Source organism: Sapajus apella, unplaced genomic scaffold (genome assembly GCF_009761245.1).
Source record: "Sapajus apella isolate SASKATOON/1434 unplaced genomic scaffold, GSC_monkey_1.0 scaffold28, whole genome shotgun sequence".
NCBI classification, from domain to species: domain Eukaryota; kingdom Metazoa; phylum Chordata; class Mammalia; order Primates; family Cebidae; genus Sapajus; species Sapajus apella.
The window spans coordinates 25,341,261-25,367,587 of NW_022436968.1; the positions used below are offsets into that span (position 1 = coordinate 25,341,261).

General features: G+C 39.7%; 1 protein-coding gene across 5 annotated transcripts in view; it reads left to right on the top strand.

Moving 5' to 3' along the window:
• The window catches only part of LRP2 (LDL receptor related protein 2), a 219,338-nt gene that overhangs the window by 53,766 nt on the left and 139,245 nt on the right, over window positions 1–26,327 (top strand). For all 5 annotated transcript variants that reach the window (XM_032293063.1, XM_032293061.1, XM_032293064.1 and 2 more), the window contains exons 4-9: window positions 849–965; window positions 14,046–14,156; window positions 14,480–14,593; window positions 16,410–16,526; window positions 17,770–17,922; window positions 20,262–20,381. In XM_032293063.1, coding sequence (XP_032148954.1) covers window positions 849–965; window positions 14,046–14,156; window positions 14,480–14,593; window positions 16,410–16,526; window positions 17,770–17,922; window positions 20,262–20,381 — 732 coding nt within the window. The remainder of the gene's footprint in view (window positions 1–848; window positions 966–14,045; window positions 14,157–14,479; window positions 14,594–16,409; window positions 16,527–17,769; window positions 17,923–20,261; window positions 20,382–26,327) is intronic.

Consider the following 26,327-nt stretch of genomic DNA (forward strand, 5'->3'; position numbering starts at 1 on the left):
GGCCTCCCAAAGTGCTGGGATTACAGGCTTGAGCCACCGCGCCGGGCCTATATTACATTTTTTAAAGGATCACATTTTCCCCCAAAGCTCTTCGTATGTAGACAATTTTAAAATCCCACCATAAGATAGTGTTACCACGTTGTGGTAATTCTTGCCTTAGAATATTATACTTTTGTTTTTGCATTTACAGGATAGCTTTCACATCATGCTTGTGGGCATCGGTTCATTGGATTTTATCTGCTTTATCTGGAGGGAAATCTGATGAACTGCTGATGCCCTGCTTTCATCTATACTAATCAACATGGGATAAAATAAAACTAGCTTAATTTTTTTTTCTGTTTATAAAATTGATACACAGTCAATGTAGACAGTTTATAGGATAGAGGAAACTATACAGAAAAAAAAAATCACTTCTAATTATATTCACACCATTCTGTAACAACTGCTTTTAAAGCTTTGGTATATTTCCTTCTTGTTTCTCACTCTGTCACCTAGGCTGGAGTGCAATGGTGCAGTCTTGGCTCACTGCAACCTCCACTTCTTGGGTTGAAGCAATTCTCCTGCCTCAGCCTCCCCCAAGTAGCTTGGATTACAGGTACCCTCCACCAGGCCCAGCTAATTCTTGTATTCTTAGTAGAGACAGGGTTTCACCCTGTTGGCTAGGCTGGTCTGGAACTCCTGACAATACTGTATACTTTTGCTTTTGCATTGTAAGCTTAGCTTGGTGGTAGCTGGGTACTTTATCTTGTGTCCCTATGAACTTTATGCTTTGCAGTATCCTTGCTAATGCCAATAGTTTAGTCTGTATCTAGCAATAATTATAAATGAATAATTTTTTCTCTTCGCAGCGCAAAGTACATGCTCAAGTCATCAGATAACATGCTCCAATGGTCAGTGTATCCCAGGTGAATACAGGTGTGACCACGTCAGAGACTGCCCAGATGGAGCTGATGAGAAAGACTGCCGTGAGTCTGTTTGAGTCCTTGCATTGTATTTTCTTTCACCCTTGTCCCTTTGGCATTTTAATCAATTTGTTAGATTTGTTGATGGACATAAATGCCTACAATACGCCTCTTGTTATTGCAATCTCTGTCAGATTCTTTTGTGGATTAGGGGTGATGTTCTGATAAGAGTCTGTTTTACAAGACATTCTAAGAGTGTCTTGCCTTAGCACATCAAGTTTCTGTATTTTTTGTAGTAAGAAACTTTTAACATGAACATAGACTACAAAAAGATAATTAAATATATTGAGTACAGAATCCACTTTGGTCAATTTTAACTGGTATTACATGGCTATAGTAAGTTTCTAGGTCAAATTTCTCATTCGTTTTCCTGCTTTTATGGACTCAACATTTTTCAGATTACCTTTGGAAAAGTGTTACATTTTGAAAATGGCTCTTCCTATTACAACAGCATACTATGTTTGTAACTGATCACTACAAAATAAGACATATAAATCATAGCATTTTATGTATAATGTATAAATGTTACCACACCAAAATAAGAAAGTGCAATCATGGTTCATTATGCAGTAACAGATAAGTAAAGAACAATCAAGAACAGTCTTCCTTTTTCGAGGCTTATAAAGAACAGTTAGGATACAAGAAGATAGGAATTAGTCTGCTGCGTCAGTCCTATAGTCCATATAATTGTCCTTAATCTCAGATATACCTAGTTTCTGGTTTCTTTTCTTTTCGTTTTTCTTTCTTGAGGCTGACTTTTGCTCTTGTTACCCAGGCTGGAATGCAAGGGCGTGATCTCAGCTCACTGCAATCTCTGCTTCCCTGGTTCGAGTGATTCTCCTGACTTGGCCTCCTGAGAAGCTGGGATTACAGGCGTGCACCATACCACCATGCCTGGCTAATTTTTGTATTTTTAGTAGCGATGGGGTTTCACCATGTTGGTCAGGCTGGTCTTGAACTTCTGACCTCTGGTGATCCACCTGTCTTGGCCTCCCAAAGTGCTGGGATTGCAGGTGTAAATTACCATGTCCGGCCCATAGTTTCTCTTAAAAGCTCTTACAAGTCTATCATTTATGAATTTCCAGAAGTTCCTTGAGTTTTATATATGTGCATGTATATTTGTAATATACATATACATGTTTCCGACAGGTCTGTTAAGTGTACTCCTGCATTTCATAATTTTACTATGTGCTGTATAAAGATATACTCATGTGTCACTTAATGAGGGGGACACATTCTGAGAAATGTGCTGTTAGGGAATTTTGTTGTTGTGTGAATATCATAGAGTGCAGTTATACACACCTGGATGATATAGCCTACTGCACACCTAGGGTACGTGGTATACACCCTAGGTATATGCCCTTGCTCCTAGGCTACAAACTTGCACACCATGTTACTGTGCTGACTACTACAGGCAATTGGAACACAATGTTAAGTATTTACATGTCTAAACATATGGAAACATAGAAAAGGTACAGCAAAAATATGGTATTATAGCCGTAGGGGATCATTGTAGTACATGTAATACATGCAGTCTGTCATTGACTGAAAGAGCGCTATGCGATTATGACTGTACTTCCTTTAGTTTGCTCTTAAATTTATATTTCAAACTTCAAGGAGTTATCCCCGTATTCCACTAATTGGTGGACAGATATTTGTGTACCTTAGAAACCTTGGTCATAAACTTTTCAGTTATTAGATCCCCAGCTGAAGATTCAAGTTTTAGCCTATTGTCATGGGATACCTTCTCTATTGTTTAATAATTTGATTTAATTTTAGTTTTCTGGATTGTTTATAAATTCCTTCCTTTGATACAAATGTTTTTTTTAATGGTTTCTGATGAAAGAACTATCTTGTGTAAATTTTGCTAAACATCCTAATATGGTGCCGTGTCTTGGGTAGGAGCTAAACGTACATTGATTATGGGAAGCAAATTGTTCCTAGTCACTGTATATTTCAAGCTATACTGTTCATGGAAGAAATACTTGCGTATGTGCAAAAGAAAGACCTATGCTTCCCTCCATACCATGACCACATGGTGCATTTTAAAAAATGACCCTCCTTCAGTGCTTTCCCCTTTGCATGTTATTTTTCTTTGAGAGAAGTGTCTGTGCTATTTGTCTGTGTCTCTGTATATCCTAGCAGAGTTCCTAGTACAGTTCTGTTCAAATTTTCATCTTAAATATTATTATTTTTAATTTTACTTATTTTTTATTTTATTAAGTTCTGGGAAGTGCAGAACGTGCAGGTTTGTTACATAGGTATACTTGTGTCACGGTGGTCTGCTGCACTTATCAACCCTTCATCTAGATTTTAAGCCCCGAATACATTAAGTATTTGTCCTAATGCTCCCTCTCCTCTTACCCCACACACCCCAACAGGCCCCAGTGTGTGATGTTCCCCTCCCTGTGTCCATGTGTTCTTATTATCGTTCAACTCCTACTTACGAGAGAGAACATGTGGTATTTGGTTTTCTGTTCCTATGTTAGTTTGCTGAGAGTAATGGCGTCCAGCTTCATCCATGTTCCTGCAAAAGACGTGAACTCAATCGTTTTTATGGCTGCATAGTATTCCATGGTATATGTGTGCCACATTTTCTTTATTCAGTCTATCATTGATAGGCATTTGAGTTGGTTCCAAGCCTTTGCTGTTGTAAATAGTGCTGCAATAAACATATGTGCGTATGTGTCTTAATTTTTTGAAAAAGATTACAGTGGATTTACCTTCACTCTGGAAATTATGCGAAGAATTTAGACTCAACTCTGGCAAGTTTAGAGATGACAGTGTGTGTCTGGATACCACAGAAGAGCAAGTTCAAGAGTCAAGGATTCTCCTTTGAATACTTTGTAAAGTACACAGTAGTTTCTTTATTGAGGCAAATGAAGAAGATATTTTTGATTAATAATATTAGTAATAAATCATAAATGCTACAAAATATATCATGATTTATGATATATTAATATTAGTAATAAATCATATGATATATTTTGTAGCATTTGGTAAATTTCAGAGCATGATATAAACTCTAGTTGTTACTATTAGGTTCCTTTATGAGGACAATAGGGCAGGCACTATTATAATCTCTTATGAATAAATGAAAAATTCAAAGAGTAGAGTGACTTGTTTGAGGTTGTATAGTAGAGATAGGGCTTAATTTGTTTTCTAGTTCCAAGTCTTATGATTGCTCTTCATGGAGGGCTTTATTTGCAGAAGGAGAAAGCCCTATCTTGTACAAGTTAAGAGAGCACCAGAGGCCTGTACCATCAGCCAACAGCCAATAGTCTGTGTTTTGATCCCTTATTTACAAGTGGACAAAAATGAGTGCTTTATTGCAAATGCAATGGGACTGAAGGAAATGCTACTTTGGGGAAAATAAATGTCAGCTGAAACAGAATGTTTGCAGCCAAGTCTAAAGTCACTAATACAACCGCCTACAACTTTGCCAATGAACTTTCTGGCAAAAACCTGGCAGGACACGAATCTGCAAGTAGCTGCTGTAAAAGGGACTGAGGGAGAGGCAGTGAGCGTTATAAGCTATTATACCTGGGCAGGAATTTTTAATCAAGTTTTTTTTTTTTAATTTAAAAATATTTAGGTACAAACAATTGGTGAAATAAAAATTCACTAAGGAAAGAGAACCAAATTTGGCTTATTGTTTCTGGAATCATACAAGTCATGAACCATTCAGGGCACATTGTGGCCTAAAATGAATCACATGCATGTAAGGGATTTGCAGTGAGGTATTCTTTCCTATTTCCCTCTACCTTGTTTATTTATTACTAAGTTTCAATTTTGGAGGAGTGTTGAAAAGAAACCTCACACATCAGAGGAAATGTAGAAAATAATCTTCCTATTCCTTTGTTAGTGCTTTGATCTGGTCACAGTCAGAATTGTACAAGAAGGAAATGAATGGCCTGGATCAAAGTCCTTAGAAAATGCCAGTATGAGGTATGGGGTGCAGGAATGGTCCCATTTTGTTTTCCTTCTTTGTTTAAAGCTCTTGTGGAGAGTGGGAAAGGGAACTGCCAGTCACTCAGCACCATCCACTATCTTACTCACTTTTCACATCAATACCGCAAGGTGGGTGTGAGGACCATGTCTGTTTTATAGAGATTGTAAAGACGATCACGATGCAAAAGTAGGGGAGCCAGGATTTTTTAATTAATTTTATTTTTTTTGATACGGAGTTTCGCTCTTGTTGCCCAGGGTGGAGTGCAATGGCGCATTCTTGGCTCGCCGCAACCTACGCCTCCTGGGTTCAAGTGATTCTCCGGTCTCAGCCTCCCAAGTAGCTGGGATTACAGGCATGTGCCACCACGCCTGGCCAATTTTTTGTATTTTTAGTAGAGACAGGGTTTCACTATGTTGGCCAGGATGGTCTTGATCTCTTGACTTTGTGATCCACCCACCTCAGCCTCCCAACATGCTGGGATTACAGGCATGAGTCACTGCACCCGGCCGGGAGCCAGGATTTTAACCTAGGTCTAAACCATATGCCTGTGCTCTCGAAATACTTTGCTTTAGCAATAGAAATTTATAAAATATTTTTGTTTAAAGGTTACTTAGCTATTTTATTATTTTTACATATTATTGCTTAAAGCTTTTTTAGTATGGAAGGTTTTTTAACATATACAAAAGAAGCATGAATTGTATAGTGAACTCCTGAACCCTTTTTCACATATTACTCAGTTACATCAATGATGAACTCATAACTAATATTGTTTTATCTATTCTATCTGTTTATTCACTCCATTATTTTGAAGTATTTCTTAGACATGGTATAATTCCATTTTTAAATATTGTAGTATTTATCTCTAAAATATAAGGACTAAAACATAACCATAATATCATTATCACACCTAAAAATTAAACAATTCTTCTGTAAAATAATCAGATATCCAGTCAGTGTTTTAAATTCCCCAATCATCTTGTTATTTTTTACAGTTTGATTATTTAAATCAAAGTTCAAATAAAATCTTTATGTTCAATTTGGTGGACATGTCTCATAAGCCTTTCAATTTGTTGGTTTTCCTTCTATTTCTGTTCTTTACCCCTTGCATTTACTTTTTTTTTTCTTTTTAAAAAAAACCCAGGTCACTTGTTCTGGAGTTTCCCACAGTCTGGGTTGTGCTCATTGTGTCCCTGATGTCCTTTAACATGTTCTCTGTCCTCTGTGTTTCCTGGCAATTAGTAGCTAGACCTGGAGCAGGGTTTCTTGACCTTGGCACTAATGACATTTGGGACCAGACAGTTCTTTCTTGTGGGGGCCAGTCTTGTGCACTGTCGAATGTCTAACAGTATCCCTGACCTCTATCCACTAGATTTTGGTAGCATTGCCCAGTTGTGACAATTCAGAATATCTCTGGACATCATCAAATGTCTTCCAGGAGCAAAATCATCCAGTTGAGAACCACTAATTTAGGGGACTGAACAGGTGTAAGAATTCCCCTGGGGGAAAACAAGGGAAGGCAAGAATACTTTTTACATAAATGTGTGTATTTTCATTAGGAGACACAGGCTAGCTGTCTCTTTGTGATGTGAGTAGCCGTTGATGATCGTGCTAAAATCCATTTAGTCATTGCCTACTTAGTTATTTTAAATGTTGCACTAGATATATAACAGCTGTTATTAGTTGCTTTAAATTAGAATATTTCCATGTGATCAATGATTAAGTGAGGCTTAGCCAGAAATCATCTTCATGAGACATGACACTTTATTATTTCTGCAGTGATGATGCATAGAAATCATTACTTGTGGACAAAGTTAGAATCAGTCTGTGAATGGGGCTCTTTTTCTATTTCTCAGAAGTAGAATGGCCTATAGGAATGAATATATTAGGTACCTGGAAACCACCTAAAAATAGTAATGGATATTGGAAAAACTCCAAAAAAGGACTCGATTCTTCCCTCCAATATTCAAAAGGATTAGGGAGGTTGACGTTGTAGTTCATAGCCCTGCCTGTCATTCCAGACCCTACATTGTAGTTAGTATCCTTTCAAGCTTTTAAAATCAAGACACTGGGCTCCAAGACAGAGCACCTTGCATCCATTCCAGGCATTCCTTTACAGAACAAAGAGAGGTGTGTAAGAGTCCTCTCAGGGAGGCAGGCAGGGAGAGAGGAGGTGAGAGAATGGTCAAGATGGTGAGGAAGGCGAGGATATTAAGGTCTCAACAAAAAGATTATTTTTGAGATAAATTTGGTATATTGTATGAAAGATTCTTATTGTGTTTGGTCTTTTTGTCTGCTTCATCTTTATATGCATAAGTCATTGGTGGTTATTACACCCTTTTAGAAATATTTCTGAATATATATATATTCCCTGTGAAACAGGTAAAAGCTCATTTTCCCCCTTAGTTCTTTTATTATTCAATCTGGTCAGAAATGGCATCTTGCATTAAACAGCTTGTCAATTAACTTTTTTTTTTTTTTTAAGGAACAGAGAGATTCAAAACTGTGGTCCATTTTACTTCTAATGGGATTAGCATCAAGGAAAAACCACTCATGCAGGGTCTAAGATAAACATCAGAACAATGCAGCAATTATGGGTCATTCAATTAATATATTGAAGTGACTTTCAGTTACTCAAAAAAGTGCAGTTTTTTTTTTTCTGTTAAGTGAAAAGATTATTTTGCTTTTTCAAGCACCACATTAGAATGATTTTGGTGTGAATAAAACTATTGCTAATTACTGTTGGTTTGCAGCACTTCTCTTTTGTTACTTAGGAATGCCAAAGAAAGGGTAAAATCCCTGTTACAATGAAGGCTTTCTTGCCGGTAATCAGCAGTATTTGGTCTGCCTGCAACTGGGGCTGCTTTGTCCCAGCAGTTTTATTTCTATTGACTTTCTGCTCTTCAGAATTTAAACATTTTTCTTTATATCTCTAACTGCTGAAGCTCCAGCTGAGGGAACAGTGGGAGGGGGATAAAGAAGATGGTTAAAGTCATTTTGTGGACTGTGAGGGTGCGTTAAGAACATGTTCTTCAAACTCAGCTCCACATTTAAGCTGCCCAATCAGCCTTGCTGTTGCTATTCTCTCTCTTCCTGAAGCCAGAAAGAAGAAGCAGGTGACTCTCCAAAGGACCCCATCTTCCCTGACACATCACAGATGTACCTTTTTAGCATTATTACAATTGAGATAGGATTCAGAGCCCTGAAACCTGGAGAAAGGAGAGAAAAATCTCTTTTATGTAGTTTCCATCATACAAGGACATTATAAATATCCCCAGTCTTTAAAAAGATCCTAAGATCCCTCTTAGCTATTGCCCAATTACTCTGCTCCCTTTTACAATAGAGTTTCTTAGCATTATCTTTAATGACTGTTTCCATTTACTCTTGTCCTTTTTTCTTTCTTAAAAAAAACTTTTTTTTTTAACATATGTATCCAACTGATTGTCCTTTTTTCTTGAACCCACTGGAAACAGTCCTTCATCTTCACCAGTCTCTTGAAAACATTCTTTCAGTGTTACCAATGACCGCCATTATGGTTCTTGTTTAAATGTCAGTTCTCAGAGAGCTACTCACCACAGCCACTCTTTACCTTTTATCCAGCTCTATTTTTGCAACTTTTTTTCCCTTCAAGATATTTACTTTAATAGCCGTAATTCTACCCTCTGAAACAGAATGTCAGTTCCATGAGAAATAGGATTTTATTTCATTCTTTAGTACCTTGCATACCTATAGGTGTGCAATAATTATTTTTGAATGCATTGATTAATAAAATGTGGTGGGAATTGCTACTTGTAATTTTGTTTTCCTTTTAATTTAATTCTTAGCATAGTATCTACGAAGTCAGATTTCAATAAATATATGTTGAGCACAAGAGAATTCTCATTAAGAAGAAGATAGCACTCTGCAGAATAACTGGTTCCTAGGATATTGACATTTACTCGGCAATGATTTGCTGATGAATATTCAAATTATTTGGGGTTAGGTTTCCAGTGGGGAGGCTGAGCCACACCATTTCTAGTGATTGGAAAGTGGCTACTCTTATAATGCTGGGGTGTAGCTAGTTTTCCTGTCACTTTGATTAGATTTTGTGTTTTGTTCTGCCCAGGTGGGTCCCTGGGAATCACCACTAAGGTATGGAACCATGGTGTTGTCTGGCCTTGAAAGAAAACATGTAGCCCACTGCCACTAAATATGATGCACATTATAAATGTTTGCTTACCCATAAGAAGGCATCTTAATCTTACTTCTTTGTACTATTCCTTAGAGCATTTGATACACATTTTTCCATCTTGTTGCGGTCACTTTTGTGATAGAACTTGTGTGAGGTTTTTAAATTTTTTTTTTAAGGAATTTAGAATAATGTCAGTTTTTACCTCCTTTACGGTTTTTGGTGATAGCTCTGGGAAGAAGACAGTGCCGTGGATCCAGAATCCTTGGAGCAACCCTCTCAGGCACATTTCTAATTTAGGTCTCAGATCAGGTCACCGTGGATACAGACCAGCTAGGAATCCGAGGCTTAAGACCCAGCTAGCACAAAGACAGGGAGCCAAGGAAAACTAGATAACTTAGTGTGTTTCTCTTTTTGCTTTGGCTTCCTGAAAGCTGCCCAGACTAAACTTGATGTTGGTTCAATTCTACTAGCCCTTGGGATAACCATATTTTCTTTCTCTTTCCAAGGTGCTGAATTAATTTTTAAAAACAAATCTGCTTTTATATAACTTTTTATTGAAAACTACTTCAAATTATTTTTGGAAAGAGGCAGCAAATAGTACTCTGTTTTTTTCCTTGTATATTACTGCACTCCCTAGGAGATAGTCCTTTAGGGCCTTGATATTCACCAGGGGTGGGGGTTTGGGGAGTGGTGGTGGTCCCTTTATGGGACTTGAACTTGATGGTCTGTTTTTGGTACTGACTCTCCTGTTTGTCCTTGTGCTCCTTCTGGAAAGTTATTTTTCCCTGCATAGGTTTCCTAGAATTCCTAGATAATATCGTATTGAACTATTTTGTTGACTATGCCATACGTCGTGGGAAACCAGAGTTGGCCTCACTTCTTTCTTCTTCCCAATGTGGATGGGAAACTGACGGGAAGAAAGAAAATCTTTCCTCCTTCACCTTGGGTTTTTTCCTTTTCATAATCTCTTTTAAGAATTTTCTATTACCATTTCATTCAATTTCATTCTTCTTTAATTTTTCGCTTCTTCCCTTTACTTACTCTGCAACCTATAAGCGGTAGTTGTATCTGTGGTAGTGGTTAGTAACATGGCTTGTGGAGCCAGGCTGTTTGAATTTGCATTCTGGCTCTCCAACTTTACCAGTTGTGTGACCTTTTTCAAATTCCTTAATCTCGTAATGCCTCAGGTTATTCCTCTGTAAAATGGGAGTCATCATAGTATTTACTTCATGAGGTTGTTATGAAGATGAAGTGAGTTTATACATATTGAGTACTTTGACACATTTCTAGCACATAGTTTTTAATATATGTTATTGATGATGACAATTGCTTGTTTAACTTTGTGAGTCGTGCTTGCAAGTAAGTGGTGGTGGCCAAACTGGTAGATTCTTTCTGGCGAATCATTACATTGACTAGATTAATCTGTCTTGGAGCCAGAGTAAATAACAAAGAGGAGACTCTAGGACCTTGAAAAGTAATAATAAAGGATGACTCTAGGACCTTGAAAAGTCCCAGGTGTCTGGGCTGGATTTGTATCCGTAAGTTTGTGTGTGTGTGTGTGTGTGTGTGTGTGTGTGTGTTTCCCAATCTTGGCTTAAGTTTCCTAACCTACCTTTAAGATGCCTTCTTTATCATAATGGTCTTCTTTCTATGTTCTTTTCAGCCATGTTGTCAAATTGTGAGAATAAAATGTGTTTATAGTCTTCCCATCGAGATAATGATGAATAGTGCCTTATATTTGTATCTTCCTCTGCTGTGTGATACTCTGCTTAAAATGATTTCCATTCTAAGAGGTCCACAAGGTCTTCAAGCTACGTTTCTACACCCTCCGCCCTGATTATGTAAACAGAACTTTAGCATGGAACTTTCTTGCCCTAAACCAAATCATCCACAATGAAAACATTTAAAAAGTCATGTATGCATATTTTGGGGGCAGCTCCCAATTATGGGGGAACAAATCCGAATATGTATTATTTGGTATGGGGAGAAAGAAAAGAAAGGGGAAGCAAGGAGTGGCGTGAGGAAGGATATTTTCACCTTTTCATGTTAGAAAAGCCTTAATGGCCTGAGGCTTAATTTATAGTTCCATTCAAACAAAATTCAGAAAGAAGAGTTTCCTCGGTTTTCTTATATATGGTCTTTTCTCATATTGTACTTTACCCTATACTTAAAGTGTTGCAGGAGATTTTAGCCATGTGATGGATTTGCTCTATGGGATGAAGGTTAAACTCAGGCTGGCCAAGCAAATAAACCAAAAAATAAGATTTTAGGTATCTCCCAGTTGGAAGCTCAAAGGATTCTGACTTATTGTTTTCTGGAGTAGATTGAAACTGATTAACATCTTTAGCAAGAGTAGTAGAATCCATTCATTTCTTTCTTTGCTCAGTATTAACAGTTTGGACCTGTTCTCTCTGTGTGGGTCTCTTCCAAAGAGGGAAAACTATTTGGAAACAGATTTCCAAGTATTTTCAGTATTTAGTGGAGTTAGGAAGCTCTGTGTAATCTTCCCTGTGAGTATACAGCTCAGGTTAACTGTGCACAGAAGAGATCAGAAGGTGTGCAGGGGTGAGCAATGTCCTCTGCTGATTGAGAGAGATTCTTTATCAGTGTGGATGGAGACAAGAAAGCTGTTCGTTCCTCATTCCAAATGTCAGACTGCTGACCTCTGGCCACCACAATACCCTCCCTGATGATATCAAGCTGGCCTTGTTTGTTGGGTGGGGAAGGGCCATGTCAGTAAACTTTTGCTGCTGCTCTTAAAAGGCTAGATAACACATTGACTCTAGGACCTATCCTGCCCACAGGGGCAAAGGAATCGCTTGTTGGTCTCACCTGGTCTTTTGTATTTCTTGAAGGGAGAATTAATAAACATCTCTTTTTTTTTTTTCTTTTTTTTTTGAGACGGAGTTTCGCTCTTGTTACCCAGGCTGGAGTGCAATGGCGCGATCTTGGCTCACCGCAACCTCTGTCTCCTGGGTTCAGGCAATTCTCCTGCCTCAGCCTCCTGAGTAGCTGGGATTACAGGCACGCGCCACCATGCCCAGCTAATTTTTTGTAGAGACGGGGTTTCACCATGTTGACCAGGATGGTCTCGATCTCTTGACCTCGTGATCCACCCGCCTCGGCCTCCCAAAGTGCTGGGATTACAGGCTTGAGCCACCATGCCCGGCCACATCTCTTGAAGGAAGAGTTGTGTGACCCATTTGAAGGCACATCAGTAAGGGATATTATCTCAGTGAGGAAAGACAGCAATAACCCTAGGCATCGTCTTACGTTTGGACTGTTAAAAAGCTATATAAAATTCAGAAAAAAATTTAAATTTTAGCCAGCTATTTAAAAATGCCATCCATTTTCACATATGATTAACTATATGTAACTCTGGAAATTGAGATATTTAAGGACACTTAATAAACTAGCTTTGAACCTCTGGATATGAGAAGAGTTAGGCTTATTCCTTTACTGTGCCAAAAAAATAAATGAAAAAATATCAATCGAGAGTCAATTTTTTTAAAAGTGCAAGTTGTTAATATGACACAAGTTTAGTACAGTTTTAGCATAGAATTTTGTGCATGGTTTCTGCTTGAAAACACTTGGGACTATCCAAAGAATTACCTTCAGTATCTTTGTATGTCTATAAAATCTCAAATTGGGTTCTTAAATGCAAAATTGAGACTCAAAGTAGACTGTACTGTTGGGTCTTTGAAATCTCAACTAAGACATACCTTTTCCTTGGTTAAAATGAAATCTGAAGAGGAAACGAGAATCACTATGAAAATAATCTTTCATGAAAAAGAGAGTCAGACCAAGGAAGATATCATATTTGTGAAAAGGAGGGTATTAAAAGTCCATAAAAGGCAGAACTTCAAAATATTTTAAAAAGCTGAATGAACTAAAATGTTCACCTGTGGTAAATAATAGCAATATTGAACATTTCTTGAGCACAGTGAGAAAGGTCCCATCCCTGTACTAAGTGTTGGGGATTCTAAAGTGAGTAAGACAGGATCCTTGATCTCAGGGAGTTTCATTATGCTATGGAGGAAACATAAACAATCCACAGAATAAAGCCTCCAGTAAGAGGTCATGAGGGACAGGTGGTCCAAGTCTGGTAGGTAGAGAGGAGGGACAGACAGCATGTTATTCCTGTAAGGGACTTCCTGATTTTCTACTGTGACCTAGAAAACTAGGTCCAATGATTAGCAGTGAGGTAGCCCTATGCACATAATGTGGCAACAGCAATTTGTGTTTCCAGAGCACATTATGCTTTTCAACATGCTTTACCAGACACGGCCTTCTCAGGCCCCTCTAACCTGTTCAGTACATGATCCAAATATGCGGATAGGAAAGTAGCAACATAGAGAGGACATGAGGCTTAAGTCACAGAAAATAGCTGCTGAGTGGTACCTCTGGGTTGCCAGGGCTCCTGAACTCTAGGCCTGCTTTCTTTCTCCAGCCCCCCAATGGAAGAAATGGCCTGTCTTTTCTCCAAGCTTGTATGGTGGTACTTTAGTTTCATGGGATGCTGTTTGTATTATGTAAAAGAGCATTCCATTTTGAACTAAAGTTACATTCTTTTTCATTCTTCATCTTTTAGCTCAAAAGTCACTTCTTTAGGGGAGACTTTTCTGGGCCCCCAAATCCCTCTGCTATGCAGTCTCACAGTCCTCTGTACTTTCCACATTAGCACTTATCCCAGTTTGTAATTTACCATTTGTGTCTTATTTCATTAATGTCTGTTTCCCCATCCAGCCGTACTCTCCATGAAGCCAGGGACCATATTTCTTTTGTGTATCAATATATGCCCAACATTTAGTGACTTGCATATAGTAATCACTCAATAAATGTTTGCTGAAGGAAATTTGAGGTTTGTTTGCTGTTTTCATTTCATTTCTTTTTCTTTCTCTTTCTCTCTCTCTTTCTTTCTCCTTCTCCTTCTCCTTCTTCTTTCTTTTTTTTTTAATAATAGAATACCCAACATGTGAGCAACTTACTTGTGACAATGGAGCCTGCTATAACAACAGTCAGAAGTGTGATTCCAAAGTTGATTGCAGGGACCACTCGGATGAACTCAACTGCAGTAAGTATTGTTCACAAGATGTGCTGATGCTGGTTTATAGTGGCTTGAGAGAGCCAACTATGTGCATCTCTTCCCAAGTTCACGTTCAGTGAATTCATGTTGGTAGTTTGAAGTCAGACGTTGGTAGGAGTATTTACACACTCAGAATCGGCAAACACTACAAACCAGGATCTTTTTTTCCTGGAGAACTGGTTCTTAAGCATTAACCAGCACACCACTTCTTAATAAGAATCTCTTTTTAAACTGGATATGATCTTCCTATGAGATTAAATGGCTACAATGGAGTTAAATTCTCTCTTTTCTTTCCCTTCTTTCTGTTGCAGCTGAGATATGCTTTCACAATGAGTTTTCATGTGGCAGTGGAGAGTGTATCCCTCGCACTTACGTCTGTGACCATGACAATGATTGCCAAGACGGCAGTGACGAACATGCTTGCAGTACGGTGATTTCTTTATGCTGGGTCATGTTGTCGGGAGTGTTTTGTTTTGTTTTAGTTTGGCTTTATTCCCTCCACGAATGTATCCCCTCCACCAATCCCCTCTTTTCCTTTTTTCAAGGAAAAGAGTCACTATGTTTGATGGCAGATGGAATCAGAAGGTCACTAGGGGCCATGGCATGAGCCTTTGTGGTGTTGCTGGACCTGGGCTCCTTTATGCTCCAAGGATCTGTTAGATGGAAAGGGCTGCTGACGGGCAGTTTGCCTTCCTTCCTTAGGCTCCAGGGGTACAGGATTTATTGTATCACTGGATTCTCAAATGACCCATACCTCAGGAATAGGTCTGATAACCTTGATAGTCGAGTGAGAGAAGGGCTTTTAAGGGAAAGGCAGTTCCCTAGGAGTGGCTCTAACTCTCCTCCTTACCTCAAAATTCCTACCGCATTAAAGTTGGAGGGTCAGGAAAGTTTCTTTTTCCTTTCTTTTTTTTTTTTTTTTTTATTTTGGAGACGGAGTTTTGCTTTGTTGCCCAGGGTGCAGTACAGTGGCGCAATCTCAGCTTACTGCAACCTCTGGAGTTCAAGCAGTTCTCCTGCTTCAGTCTCCCTAGTAGCTGGGATCACAGGCATGCAACACCATGTCCGGCTAATTTTGTGTTTTTAGTAGAGACATGGTTTCCACCAAGTTGGCCAGGCTGGTCTTAAACTCCTTACCTCAACTGATCCGCCCACCTTGGCCTCCCAAAGTGCTGGTATTACAGGTGTGAGCCAGTGTGCCCAGCCTGAAAGTTTCAGTGTGGTATAGGTGGTTTTCTTGCCTCCACTTCTTCACTCTGACCTAGCTTTTATGTCCATGCTGTTGCCCGCAGTGCAAATGGCCTCTCTTATTATTGCCTCCTCTCCACTTACTTTTTTTTTTTTTTTTTTTTTTTCTTTTTTTGGAATGAGTAAAGTTAGAAGACTCCGTGAGAGAGTTTTACTAACTCCATTAAGTTGGAAGCTTTTGGTGGTGATTTATTTACTAAAATGTATGATTTCCCTCCACACCTTTTTTGATTGGTTGATATCCATGCCTTAGGGTGTTGTTAAATATTTTTGATATCACCCAAATTTTCTATGAGCCATGCTTGACTTCCCTGCTGGAACCCGGGCTTATTTAAGTGACAGAGAATTAAAGTGAATGTGACATCCTGGAATGGATGACTGAGAATCATTTGGTCCTAGATTAGCAATTACAGAGCTTGTGGTAAAGTATGAGAACGTTGGACGTTGCCATGTCTGCAGCATGTTTGTCTGCATTCTCTGTTCTGTGCCAAAGTATTGCAAACCATCTTGTTTTTAATGATTTTTTTTTTTTTTTTGAGACAGGGTCTCACTCTGTCACCCAGGCTGGAGTGCAATTGTGCGATCTCAGCTCACTGCAACCTCTGCCTCCCACACCAGGCTCATGCCATCACCCACCCCAGCCTCCAGAGTAGGCGGGACTACAGACATGTACCACCATGCTTGGCTATTTATTTTTATTTTTGTATTTTTGGTAGAGATGAAGTCTTCCCACGTTGCCCAGGCTGACCTAGTTTTTAATCTTGAAAACCAGAAACCAGCACCTGAGTTCATTTCCTGAACCCAAATCTGCTGTTATCTTCTTTCTCTCTCTGTCTTTTTCCTGCTTTTAAATTTTTTTGTCAAGATACTTCAGGGATTCAACTGAGACAGAGTTTCAGTTTCTAGGGGTTCTGCTTAGGCAGTGGGGTGAGAGCACTTTGAGTTTCTCCAGGTGATTGGTGTCTTTGGAGTGCAGCTGTTGCTTTGTTCCAGAGTATCCGACCTGCGGTGGTTACCAGTTCACTTGCCCCAATGGCCGATGCATTTATCAAAACTGGGTTTGTGACGGAGAAGATGACTGTAAAGATAATGGAGACGAAGATGGATGTGGTAAGGAGGGAGGAGATTCCTACTGAAGAGCATTTCCTTAAAGTGTTTTCCAGCACTTGGTTTTTCTCCTTTCCTTTTTAGAAATTTTGTGTGACAAGCAAGCCTCAGGATTGGCTGGAGTTGAAGGGGTTGTTTAGGGGCTTAGTGTGGGGTAAAGAAGAAGGTGACTTTGTTAACTTTTCCTAAGAAGACTCAGAACTCAAATATAGATGAAATTATAATCCTCCTCTTTCTGTCTTTGAGGCAAAATAAGTAGGATGGTCTCTCCCTCTTCTATATCCCAGTCTGACTTTCCCCTTTAAGACTGCCTGTTTTAAATAGATTTACCTATATAAAACTAATAGGCTGAGGAAGGAGAGAAAATAGTGAAAATTGTCATTTGTCTTAGACCTCACAATCTTTAAAAATGGCTATGAACCCTGGTAACAGTTCAGCTTGTTTGTTTTGTTTTGGCTTTGTGAATTCTGATTCCCAAATGAGTCACTGACATTCAGAGCTGAAAGAGAGGCCGTCTTGGGAACATGTGGGGTGGAGCTGGGGATTGGTAAGTGTAGGAGAAGCTACTATCTGGGGAAGTGCTTAAAGATTCTGTGAGAAGAAAATTTCCAGTGATATTCACCCTTTTATGTTGTTGATATCATCAGCAGTACCTCCAACAATTTAGCAGTTACTAACACCCACACCCTAAAGTAAGTCACCTGCACCATTCCAATCCCAGGTATGATATGGGAAATGCTTGTTCTGGGAACATAAAATGTGGTTTTATATTTTTATGTTCCAGAAAGTGGTTTTTCTACATTTGGGTTATGGCTTTTCTTATACTATTGACATTTCACTAAATAAGCAAAAGAAATAAAAAAGCCCAACCACAAACTCAGTAATTCTGGAGCTACTTTGACGGCCCTAGTTCTAGAATTCAGGATTTAAATAACTGCATCTTCTCCTAGGGGATTATGAATCTAGTTTGTTGATAATTGAGGCCTGTATCTGCTTCTTATTCTTATAATCTGGCTGGGAGCTGCCTCTTCCAGGAAAAGTGGAGTAATTCCATTATGCCTCTCCTTAGAATCTCAGTAAAAGACTTGTGGTAGAGTTAGAAATGACTAGCTAATTGTAAAATGTGGATCATTTATAGATTTCTGTTGTCCAACTTGCTCTACATCCTCTTTTAACTACTGATTAAAAAAGAGCTGGCTGTACCTCTCCTGTGGCCTGTAACTCTCTTCCCCCCGCTCCCCCACAGAAAGCAGTCCTCACGGTGTTGATAAATGTTCTCCAAGAGAATGGTCTTGCCCAGAGTCAGGACGGTGCATCTCCATTTATAAAGTTTGTGATGGGGTTTTAGACTGCCCAGGAAGAGAAGATGAAAATAGTACTACTACCGGGAAATACTGTGGTAAGCATAGAAATTTACCTGGGCAGCTTTCAGATAAAGATATTTCTGTTTTCTAGAACAGGCGTTCAAATACAGTGTATATCAGTTGGCATTTGTATAACAAAGCACCCTAAGACTTAGTGGCTTAAATTGACAAACGTGTCGTATTTCTCACAGTTCTGTGGGTTGGCTAGGTAGTTCCTCTGGCCTGTATCAGCTCACTCACACATCAGGATGTTGCAAGAAAAGCTTAGGCTGGCCTGGCCTTGTTGATCCACAGGTTGAAGGAGAAACCCTAGGGCTCCGGTACATTGAGGGTTCTATTTATGCCAAATTTACTCAAGTCTTGCTGTTCAAAGCAAGACACTTGGCCAAACCCAGAGTGGATGGAAGAAATAGACTCCATCGCTTGATGGGAGGAGCTTAACAATTTTTAGCAACCCCCTACCCCCAATCCCCAACACACACACAGGGAGGATTATTTCAATGGCAATTTTGTTGACCTTAAAGTTGTTCTGGAGATTTTATTACCTGGCTTATGCTTATAGAAAAAGGCCTTCTCTGGCTGTATTGGGGGAAAAAAAAAAAGCTTCTGGTTCCTGGGTTATGTACTTTGAGTTACTCTACAATGGCAAAATTGAGTTGGCCATGCATAGCATTGTTTGATTACGTCTTGTGTGACCACAGTCATTTCTGAGGAAACTAACTGGAACTAGGGATATTTTTTTTTCTCTTTTTTTATGACTGTTGAATATTCCTCCCACCGTCAACCCATCAATTCTGTGGACAACTGACTGTCCTGTAAGGGAATACCACTTATAACCCTGATTTCATCAATAATATACTCTAACTAAATTTGTGGTTGCCTGGAAGTGCCCATGTAACTGCAGCCCCAAGGTTATTTTTTGTTTCCTGACAAAAATTGTACATAACGTTTAAATAATCAGTGACCTCTATGGTATTTTTTTTCCTCTATTTCATTTGGGAGCCCATTTTAAAAAGCTTAAAAAATTAATCAGAGATGTGTAGTAATAGTAAAAAAGTTGGAAAATAAAAATTAACCAAAAGAAAAAAAGATGATTACCTGAAATCCCATCTCTTGAAGTTAGCCACAGTTAATATTTTTAGGTCTTATTCTTGCTCCAGTCACTTGGAATTTCTTAGCCCTTTTTACTATGTAGATACAAAGACAGACCCATTACCTGTTTTTTTTTTTTTTTTTTTTTTTTGATAAATAAGACTTGTGGGCCAGGTGCGGTGGCTCAAGCCTGTAATCCCAGCACTTTGGGAGGCCGAGGCGGGTGGATCACGAGGTCGAGAGATCGAGACCATCCTGGTCAACATGGTGAAACCCCGTCTCTACTAAAAATACAAAAAATTAGCTGGGCATGGTGGTACGTGCCTGTAATCCCAGCTACTCAGGAGGCTGAGGCAGGAGAATTGCCTGAACCCAGGTGGCGGAGGTTGCGGTGAGCCGAGATCGCGCCATTGCACTCCAGCCTGGGTAACAAGAACGAAACTCTGTCTCAAAAAAAAAAAAAAAAAAAAAAAAAAGATAAATAAGACTTATAATGACTTACACTTGCACATAGTTATAACTTTAAAAAGGAGCTTTTCTTTTTTCCTTTTTCTTTTTTTTTTTTCTTTTCTGCTTGAGACAGGCTCTTGTTCTGTCACCAGGCTAGAGTACAGTGGTGTAGTCATAGCTTACTGCAGCCTCAAGTGATCCTTCTGCCTCGGCCTCCCTAAGTGCTGAGATTACAGGTGTGAGGCACTGTGCCTGGCTAATAATGTTTTTATTTTTATTTATTTATTTATTTTTGAGACGGAGTTTCGCTCTTGCTACCCAGGCTGGAGTGCAATGGCGCGATCTCGGCTCACCGCAACCTCCGCCTCCTGGGTTCAGGCAATTCTCCTGCCTCAGCCTCCTGAGTAGCTGGGATTACAGGCACGCACCACCATGCCCAGCTAATTTTTGTATTTTTAGTAGAGACAGGGTTTCACCATGTTGACCAGGATGGTCTCAATCTCTTGACCTCGTGATCCACCCGCCTCGGCCTCCCAAAGTGCTGGGATTACAGGCGTGAGCCACCGCGCCCGGCCCAATGTTTTTATTTTTAACTTTCTGTGGAGATGAGGTCTAGCTATGTTACCCAGGCTGGTCTTGATCTCCTGGCTTCAAGCAATCTTCCTGTCTCAGTTGAGCTTTTTATTGCGAAGTTTTGCAGTAAGCTTTGAAGGGTGACAGATTTTTCTGTACATCTCCTACATGCTTACTTAGCTGTTACTCATGAAAAAAGAAGCTGTTAGGTAAATCAGTCTTGTCTAGAGGGCGCCATTCATTTCTTTTCTTTGTTTAGGTACGACTCTGTGTTCTGCCTTGAACTGCCAGTACCAGTGCCATGAAACACCATATGGAGGAGTGTGTTTTTGTCCCCCAGGTTATACCATTAACCACAATGACAGCCGTACCTGTGTTGGTAAGTGATGGGGGGTGGGGACTACTTGTCTTTCATTACAGTACACTGAGAGGTCCTTTGATCTCTGACATCAAGAGGTTGCACTTGTGGAGGGTCGTCATGGTCTGTCATAACAAAGAGCAACCTGGACCTCACAGAAAACCTGGCAAATAGGGAATTTTAACTCTGAGAAGCTTTGGTGTGGTATACAAGGCAAAAGAGTGGTTCTGTGATGAGCGAGTTGACTAGCTACTTGGAACCTATCCACTACCTGATGAGGGAGGTAGTCCTTTTCTGTTTTTTCAAGTATTTGGCATCAGGATTGGTGCAGCAATATTGGTTATTGAGTACTAAACTACTTCCATGAGGTTGGTAGATAGCTGCTGCTTAAGCCCATCAAGCACCCCTACCTTGCTACCCTGGCCTCTTCTCCAAGATGCACAAATGTCCCCAGGATCCCACAACTAAAGAGTTGTTACCTGACACAGCAGAGGATCACCAGGTCACTGCTCAGGTGACTGCGGGTCAGTGCCCATGCTATGCTGGCTACTATTTCCACTGACTGTGACATACTCTTAGGGCTATCATTCAATATGAGCGGATTCTTTATTATGATGCTTCCAGCTGGTGGGTGGCATTAAACTAGACACCAGTACACCAGCTATTTCCTCACATCTCTCCTCTCTGACTTCAGACATAATTTCTCCCATTGAGAGATTTTTGATTTTGATGCCAGATTTATAGCTCACCATGATTAGGATGGGGTCTTATGATGGGAGAGTTAGGCCAACTATCATCAGTTTTTGTTTTCTTAGAATTTGGACTGTGAGTTTTTGGTGCTCTGATCTCTTTTTCCTTCTATCTAATTTTTGATACCTGAACAACAAATATACTAGCAGGAAGTGATCACAGAGGTTAAAGAAGACTGTTTTTACTGCTGTTGGGAAAACGTATCTGAAAGGCAATTGAAACTATTCACTAAAATCTGGTAGTCATCTATATCTCCAGAATGATTCAGAATTTTCCCAGGATATTTATATTCTTTCGATATTCCTTAGAAATGTGAAGTATTCTTTACGGCTTTTGGGATAAAAACAAACATGAAATATATAAGAAATACTTCTAGAAAAGTGTTTCTTCTGAAATAGTTTCTAAAATATTAATATAATTTGGTAAAAAATATCGAATTTGGATAAACTTAATGAAGTCATTCCATCTTTAGACTCAGCTCATGGCTTCCAACATAATTGTACTTTGTCAAATATGGCCGATCTTAATAACTACTCATTGCCAGAAAAACCTTTCTTTTTTCTTTATTTTATTTTTTCTCTTTTCAGCAGAAGTACTAGCAGACAGAAAAATGTATTGATACCAGAAATAAACTCTGGTTTGCAAATTAAACTTGAAATTCCTGAGATAGTCTGCTCCTCAGCATTATTGAAAACAGTAATCGTTGGGCTCACTTACTCATCATATGCCAAGAAAAACTGGATTTTTGTATCCAGTAAAACAATCCAGTTGAGCTTTTCCTTGTGTTCATGGTGGGTAATTGTAGGTTTTTAATCTCAGGACCACATCCCAAAGTTGCCCATCTAATTGCTCCTCTTAAGTAACTTTATTCAACAAAGTACTTTAAGATCAAGTGACTTAAGTGAATTCTGAATAATTTAAGAAGGCCCCCAAATTTCTAATCATTTCAAAACATTTTATAAATAAAATGTTATGATCTGTAAATGTCCTTAAATAAGATTGCAGGATACTTTTTCTGTTTTATTGTTATCATTATCATTATATTGGGGATACATTCAAGTAATTTACAGGTACTTTCACACGAATGCCCTTATTGGTTAGGTGGTGGCCTGAGTCTGGGAGCCCTGCCTGCGTTTCAAGCACCCCTGGGCAGAAGGGCAGCCTCACTTCTTCTCAGAGTGGGGCTCATCTGTGGGTGTGAAGCTGCTCCTGTGTCTTTGGCAAATGCCAGGCTCCTCTGCCTCCCTTCACTGCTACCCAGCTGCCAATCCCATTACCAGCCTTTTAGTTCTCTAGGCATTTTCCTTTTCTCTTTCTAGACAAGAAGTTCCAATAGAAATACCAGAAGCCACATTCTCAGTATTACATCAGCTTTCCTCTCCTTTTCCTTTATCAACTCCCAAAGAGGAGTTGGGGCTGAGCTGTCTTACAGTTGAAACTTGATAGGCCATGAAGTCCTTTCAGGAAAAGTGATTTGTTCTTTTGGAGTCCCTAGTTCAGTCTTGTGATGCCTCGCAAGCTGTTCTCAGTTTTTTGTTCCACCCTAGAGCCCAGATAGCACATTCTCTGTTTTCCAACATGTAAGTCTGCGGTGAGCCTTGGTTTGTATTTTCAAATGTCTAAGGTTTCCTAAATGTCAGAGATTCAGACCACTTCAATTTTCTATAGCCCCTTACAAAGTGAAAGACTGTCCTAACAAGGTTCTTGTTTTATAAAATTTTGCATTTAACCTACTAGTGAATGTAAGGCAGATTATTGCAGTATTATGCTGTGCACAAGATCATTTCAGGATTAGAGAACATACTCAGTTAATTGCACATTGGAAGTAGTGTGTTCTAATTCTGGGGCACTCATTTTAAGTTCCACAACAGATATCTTCTTTTATTCCCGGTAGCGTGTTTCTGGGACTTTAGTACAGACAACCTCATTTGGAGATAATCTCAAAAGTCTACATTTGAGGGCCTTTGTGAATATGAGGCCCCCTGCCACCTGCAGAGACCTTTTCTGTGACCTTCACTGTCCTTCAAGAATGTGTCATTTGCTTCTGAGTTTTGAAGCTGAGTTAACATTTTTTTTCACATTGGTTTCAAAGAAGACTGTATTTTTCTTTCTTTGTAGAGAACTCTTTACATACATGACATTAGGAAACCAGTTACACTTGTTTTAGCTGAGCTGAATTTTTTGGGGAATTGTTGCTTTGGTTTGCTCTCTCAAGCATTTCATTTCAACAAATACTCTCTGTATGGCTATAACCCTCTGCATGGCTGACACATTACAGAGGCTTCAGGTGTTGGAAACCTATGCAACATTTATTATCTTAGACGTGGCTCCCCAGTGAATGCCAGCGTGGTAATCAAGAATAACATTGAATAATCCTGACACAAAATCTTGTGTCTTTCTACCATTCATCTGCCCCTGGTAGTCTTGACCTGGCAGTGGAAGCTCTGAGGCATGCTGAAGCAGTTTACTGGGCTCATTGTTTCTGATTGACAGGACATGCTGTTTGTTGACAGAATGACATCGTGGTGCAGAGTGAGGGCAAGGAGGTCATTCAGCATGGTGGGGTTTCACACAGCCAGATGGATCAGAGGGTGGCCGAGGGGGTCTCAGCTGAAAAGGAGTTTTTGAATTATTTTCACAGCAGTATTTGTTGGTGGGAGGAGACAAAGAATAAAAAGAAAAGAAAAATAGATGAAGGTATTGGAGTGAGAGGGGGATTGTAAAGTAGTGTTTCAGTGTTTTGTGTGGTTCCCACTATCTTTTCTGCTCTCATGAAAACCCTCAATTCTACTTTTAATTTTCTTGTCTTCCCTCTGGCTGCTGATGGATGTTAATTAACCTTCATATTTCTCTGTAGTGATCCAAGGATACAATCATATTGTCACAAAAGTGACAGCAATTTTATGCACTCATTCAAAGCCTGTTTTTTGAGATAGATCTCACTGTCACCCAGGCTGGAGTGCAGTGGTATGATCATGGCTCACTGCAGCCTCTCACCTCAATCTCCTGAGTAGCTGGGACTACAGGCATGCACCTCTATGCCTGGCTAATTAAAAAATTTTTTTAGTAGGTATAAAGTGTCACTATATTGCCCAGCCTCGTCTCAAACCCTCGACTCAAGCAATTCTCCCACTTCGCCCTCCCAAAGTGCTGGGATTACAGGCCTGAGCCACTGTGCCTGGCCCACTCATTCGAATCTTTAAATTACTTATAGTGCAGGTAACAGGAAGGGCAATTGTGGTAGAGAATTCCTAGTTATGACTTCTCCACCTTTGGTTTCCTTCTGTTTGACATCAGAACTTCTGTTCAGAGTGACTCCAGATCCATAGACATAGCCTCATGGATTTTGCATTCAAAGCAAGGTTATGACATTCTGGTGGTTTGAGGGAGAATGTCCTATACTTTTATTTTCCTGTGGAGGCAAAGCTTTAGGTGGCGCCTTCTCACGGCTGAGGTGAAGGCACAGAAGGGATTCATCAATAAGGGCATTTCACACCCTCACATGGCCTTTCACTTGGTCATGTCCAGATTGGATTGGGTTTTATCCTTTGGTTAGTCACAGTCCTTGGAAAGAAAGACATGCTGGCTCATGTTATCTTTCATCTTCAGGGAAAATGGGATCATTAGAAGAACTTTTTTGGGGCTGGGTGCAGTGGCTCACGCCTGTAATTCCATCACTTTGGGAGGTCAAGTTTGGCTTATCACTTGAGTTCAGGAGTTCAAGTCCAGCCTGGCAAACATGGGGAAACCCTGTCTCTACTAAAAATATAAAAAATTAGCTGGGCATGGTGGCACGTGCCTGTAGTCTCGGCTACTCGGGAGGCTGAGGTGGAAGGATTGCTTGAACCTGGAATGCGGAGGTTGCAGTGAGCCGAGATTATGCCACTGCACTCCAGCCTGGGTGACAGACGGATATTCCTTCTCAAAAAAAAAAAAAAAAAAGAAAGGAAGAAAAAAAGAATTTTGTTGGGCTTTTCTAGTTGGTGGGTCATGGAATAGTGGGCCACCCAGCAGGAATGGTTGAACCTGATTCACAACTCTGACAGTTGCTGCAAGTATAATCAGATCGTAGAAATCTGGAGAATTCTAGACTTAGGAGTAGAAGGGTTTCAGAAATTATAATCTATCTGAAGCCCGAGGGCATGGGAACCCTATGGTTATAGTTTACATAGGTCATCCTCCTAGGGAAGAGAGCAGGGTAAAGGATGATGGAGTGTGGACATGGACTTGGAAAGTCAGATATACCAAGGATAAGACAATTTCTGCACCCCTGAAGCCTTATAGTCTTTAAGAAAAACTCTTTTTTTTTTTGAGACAGAGTTTCGCTCTTCTTACCCAGGCTGGAGTGCAATGGCGCAATCTCGGCTCACTGCAACCTCCGCCTCCCGGGTTCAGGCAATTCTTCTGCCTCAGCCTCCTGAGTAGCTGGGATTACAGGCACGCGCCACCATGCCCAGCTAATTTTTTGTAGTTTTAGTAGAAACAGGGTTTCACCATGTTGACCAGGATGGTCTCGATCTCTTGACCTTGTGATCCACCCACCTCGGCCTCCCAAAGTGCTGGGATTACAGGCGTGAGCCACCGCCCGGCCAAGAAAAACTCTTAATATTTTGTTGCATTCTCCCCTCCATATTATACTGTTTATGTCAATTATATTGGAACTGTTTTTACACAGTAGAACTGGGACTTCTCTGGTAATGAACAGAGCTCTATCGTATAAGGGACTTTCAATGAACACTTATTAAATGAGTGAATAATAAGTTAACAAATAAGTATAGGAGAAGAAATTTTTGATGTCTTGAAAATAAGTTCAATTTAATTTTGGTTGTAATTTTTTGACATCAGAGGAAAGACAGGTGGGTAAATAGACCTTACAAATACTTTGTTGCAGTCATAGATTTGTGTCTTCTAGAGCGGCTGTCTATAGGCAGGTCTTACTTTATTCAGAAACAGTGCTGTCCAGTGGAACTTTCTGCAATCATGTAAATGTGTATCTTCACTCACTAATGTGGTAACCACTAGTCATATGCGGCTATTGAACACTTGAAGTGTGGCAAGTGACTAGGAAAGCAAATTATTAATTTTATTTTATTTTAGTCAATCTAAAGTTACATTTAGAGAGCCACAGGGGGTTGGTGGCCACCATATTGGAAAGCAGGGTTTAAAGGGAAACATTTATACTAAAATTTATATATTTATAAACTAACATTAATAAAT